This window comes from Nicotiana attenuata, unplaced genomic scaffold (genome assembly GCF_001879085.1).
Source record: "Nicotiana attenuata strain UT unplaced genomic scaffold, NIATTr2, whole genome shotgun sequence".
Lineage (NCBI taxonomy): Eukaryota > Viridiplantae > Streptophyta > Magnoliopsida > Solanales > Solanaceae > Nicotiana > Nicotiana attenuata.
This window is the reverse complement of record NW_017673500.1, coordinates 36,264-41,002: the sequence shown is the minus strand read 5'-3', so window position 1 is coordinate 41,002 and position 4,739 is coordinate 36,264. Positions and strand designations below refer to the sequence as shown.

The window sequence follows — 4,739 nt, the reverse complement described above, 5'->3', positions numbered from 1 at the left end:
ACTGGATTGGAGGTGGAAACTAGAGGAAAAGCGATAATTGAGCTTTGAGTTGGCACTTGGATTGAGGTAAGTGTTGTGTCTAACTTTGACTTGAGGGATTAGGGATCCCCGACTTAATTGCTATGTGAAAATCCATGTGTGTGGCGTATTGGTGAGGTGACGAGTACCTATGCGCCGCCAAATTATATGCTAGCATGTTCCCTTCCCCATTCCTAATATATTGTTTTTTTTCTGTCTTAACTGCTACATGCTTATTGATGCCTCCATGTTTAATTGCTTCTTTAGATGTTGTTTTCTTTAATGAAGGTATTAATTGTTCCGTAGTTCATCGTATCACATTATCGGTTTATCGGTGCTTTATGGTACATATTGGTTGGTCTCGCTGTGTAGTATTAATTGATGAAGCTTCATAACTGTATAGATTTCCGTTTGCTTTGGTTTGAGGCATAAAGGTTATGGAGGGTTTGAGCTAAATTGTGAAATACTTGTTCTTATTGTGTGATTGGTACTGATATGGTGGGATCGGGTTGCACGCCACTATAGGAGGAATAAGGGTGATATATTGAGGAGAAATGAGGGTGAAATGTGATTGTTTGGTGGGATCGGGTTGCGTGCCGCAACAAGAGTAATAAGGGTGGACAGGTGGGATCGGGTTGCACGCAGCAATAAGAGGAATAAGAGTGATATAATGAGGAGCAATAAAGGTAGACTGGTGGGATCGGGTTGCACGCTGCAACATGAGCAATAAGGGTGGATGTTAATATTGTTACTGATTACATGGTGGGATCGGGATACGCACCGTATCATTTTGTGTTTATTTATTCATCTTCTGCTGTGATTTATTCTATAGCATTGAAACTCTCTTAAGGATTGGTTATAGCTCAGTACTGGCAAGATAATTGAGTTCCGTATTTATTTTGCTGCAAGTTACTGTTCCATTTCGTTCCGTACTTCCTTTTGCTTTATTATATACTGCATGCAGGTTATATGTTGTAAATGCCCCGCCGTAGCCTTGTCACTACCTCGTCGAGGTTAGGCTCAGCACTTACCAGTACATGGGGTCGGTTCTACTAATACTGCACTCTACACTTTCTGTGCAGATTTTGGAGCTGGTCGTGGCTGATCGAGAGGTCGGTTGCAGGCATTCATCTAGGAGACCCAAGGTAGTCCTGCAGGCGTCCGCAGGCCCTTACGTCCCCTCCTATGTTTCAACATTCCTGTTTTATTTTCTTTAGAGACAGATGTACTTTTCTTTCAAACCAATACTTGTAGATATTCATAGAATGTTCGTGGATTGTGACACCAGTTTCTGGGTGGTAACCGTTTCGGTATTATTAATAGTATGAGGATAATCGGTTAATTATGTACTTTCGCATTTATTTCAATTTGATTTAGTTTTGTTTATTGTAAACTATAAAATGTAAAGGAAAAAGGCGAATAGAACTCTAACATTGGCTTGCCTGGCGAGTGCGATATTAGGCGCCATCACGGTCGCGACAGTGAAAAATTCGGGTCGTGACATAAGGATTAAGGATGATCAATTCAATTTTTCGGCATCAACCATGGGTCGAGACCGGGAGAAGAATAAGGACAAATCAAAGGATGATTCTAACACAAATCAACATTCTTCAAGAGGTCAGTTTTTCCCTATGAAAGGGCCGAAGTATGTGGTATAGGTTTCCGTACGGCGGATAGATTCTCTACCAACAGGAGAGCTGATCGCGGCCGAAATAATAGATCATTACAGGACAAGGAGGTATCGGGTTTTCGAGATTCTTCCTATCCAAGCTATCCGAATACAACTTCAATGTCAGCATAATGGAACTAGTGTCGGCTATGAGGAACATTAAAGAAGCACGGTTCCCGAAACCAATGAGATTCGAATCTAGTCAAAGGAATCCTAATTTGTAGTACGAATACCATGGGACCAACGGTCACTGGACTGGGGACTGCAGGCATTTCCGCGAGGAGGTGGCGACATTGCTGAGAAACGGCCATCTTAGAGAATTATTAAGCGATCGGACTAAAATCAACGACGACTGCAATAGTGATAACGCGGAACCCGCGAAAATAGGGGAAGATCCTCCTTGTCTGACGATCAACATGATTTTCGGGGGGAAAGAGATTAATGGTGTGACATTTTCGGTGGCAAAGAAAACAAAGGTGTCCGTTACCCACAGTAAGAGACTCCGAGAAGTCGCTGAGGACGACATTAATTTCACGGAGGAGGACGCAGATGGACTACTTCTACCGTATAACGATGCCTTGGTAATCTCTCTTAATGTTTTTGATTTTAAAATTAAAAACGTTTTGGTGGACCCAGGAAGTTCGGCCAATATTATCAAGTGGAGGGCACTGGAGCAAGCCAAACTGACCGAAAGTATCATTCCGGCCACAAAACTCCTCGCCGAGTTCAACCTGGAAAGCGTGAGAACCCGAGGAAAGATCATGCTGCCCATGAATGCCGAAGGGGTAATGAAGACGACCCATTTTGAAGTAGTAGATGGCGATATGGTCTACAATATTATCCAAGGAATATCGTGGTTGCACGAGATGAAGGTTGTGCTGTCAACATAAGGGGTAACCAACCAGCAGCAAGGGAGATGAACACAATCTGAGTTTCTTGTAGCAAAGGGAAGGAGCATGCAACATAGAAATTACAGGAACTAGCGCCTGCTCCCGAGCTAAGCAAAGCCAACCAGGGGGAAGAGTCGTCGGAATCTTATCAGGTAGCAAGATATTTCTAGGTAACAGAAGAAACAGACGTAACAAAGTCCACAACGGAGGAACTTGAGCAAGCTGCGTTGTTCGAAAAGTTCTTGGAGAGGAAGTTCCACTTGGGAACAGGACTAAACCCCAGGCTCAAGTCTGAATTTATCGAATTTCTTAAATTTAATGTTGACTTTTTGCGTGGTCGCATGCGGATATGACAAGTATTCCGCCCGAAGTGGCCGTGCACAAACTAAGCCTGGATCCGAACATCCCTCTGGTACATAGAAAAAATGTCCTATCGCCGAGGTAAGAAATAAATTCGTCAAAGAAAAGGTAACTCCTTTGCTTGATATTCGTTCAATCCGAGAGGTAAAGTATTCTGACTGGCTAGCTAACGTAGTAGTAATTCTGAAGAAGAATAATAAATTTCGCATGTGCGTAGACTATAAGGATCTAAATAAGGAGTGTCCAAAAGACTTGTTCCCATTGCCAAACATTGATCAAATAATTGATGCAACGGCCGGGCACGAGTTAATGAGTTTTCTCGATGCTTACTCTAGGTACAACCAAATCAAAATGAACCTAGAGGATCAGGAAAAACTTAGTTCATAATGAACTTCAGCATATATTGCTATAATGTGATGCCTTTCGGGCTAAAAAAACGTCGGAGCCACTTATCAGCGGCTCGTAAACAAAATGTTTGAAAAGTAAATAGGGAAAACCATGAAAGTTTACATAGATGATATGCTGGTTAAGTCATTGAACGCAAGTGATCATCTTAAGCACCAGCAAGAAACCTTTGACATCCTAAGAAAGCACAATATGAAGCTTAACCCTGAGAAGTGTGCATTCAGAGTCAGCTCCGATAAGTTCTTGGGATACCTGGTGTCGCAAACGGGGATCGAAATTAATCCTGATAAAATTAAAGCCATTGGAGACATCCCTGACCAGCTATCAAGCGTAAAAGAGGTTCAAAGGTTGACAGGAAGACTGACCGTTTTAAGCAGGTTCATTTTCCGGTCTTCAGAAAAATTTCATCACTTCTTTTCACTCCTAAAAAAGAAGAACAACTTCGAATGGACTCCAGAATGCCAGCAGACATTGAAGGATTTGAAAAGGTATTTATCAAGTCCTCCATTAGTGTCAAAATCGGAAGAAGGCGAACAACTACTGATTTACTTAGCGGTCTCATAGGTAGCAGTAAGTGCCATTTTAGTCTGTGAGAATGAAGGTATGCAATCTCCTATCTATTATGTTAGTAAAATTTTAACGGGGGCAGAAACTCACTACCCGCATCTGGAAAATTGGCCTTAACTTTCGTGGTCGCCGCTCAGAAGCTTAGGCCTTATTTCCAATGTCATCTGATAGTCGTGGTGACAACCTTTCCTCTGCGCAATATCCTTCATAAACCTGAAATTTCAGGTCGGCTGGCCTAGTGGGCAGTCGAAATGAGTGAATTTGACATAGAATATAAACCTAGGACTACGATTAAGTCACAAGGTTTGGCCGACTTTGTGGTCGGTTTCAGTCCGAGATTGTTACCTTTGGATACCAAAGAAGAAGTGATGGTGTCAGAATCGACATCAGGCGTTTGGACCTTGTTTACGGACGGAGCATCCAACGTGAAAGGGTCCAGGCTCGGCGTAGTGCTAATCACGCCTTCGGGGGAAACCCTAAGGCAGGCCATAAGAACTATTCCTTTGACTAACAATGAAGCAGATTATGAAGCTTTGCTTGCAGGACTCGAATCGGGTCGGGGACTGGACTCTGAGGTCATAAGAATCAAATGTGATTCCCAATTGGTAGTAAATCAGGTCTACGAGATCTTCGAAGCCAAAGAGGAACGCATGCAATAATATGTACTGAAAGTCTAGGCTCTAGTCGTACGGTTTAGGGAATGGTCAATTACCCATGTCCCAAGAGAAAGAAACGCGGAGGCAGACGCACTAGCCAATCTGGGATCATCCACGGAAATGAAAGGGACGGATTCAGGCACGGTCTTGCAGCTTATGCATTCGGTATTGTAC

At 42.9% G+C, this 4,739-nt stretch overlaps 1 protein-coding gene across 1 annotated transcript; it reads left to right on the top strand.

Annotated features, from left to right (window-relative positions):
• Nucleotides 1–1,562: 1,562 nt before the first annotated feature.
• Nucleotides 1,563–2,577, top strand: LOC109216545. Its single transcript, XM_019380706.1, has 3 exons — nt 1,563–1,635; nt 1,677–1,809; nt 1,956–2,577. Exons 1-3 carry the CDS (start codon nt 1,563–1,565, stop codon nt 2,575–2,577), a joined length of 828 nt encoding a protein of 275 aa, XP_019236251.1.
• Nucleotides 2,578–4,739: the final 2,162 nt, after the last annotated feature.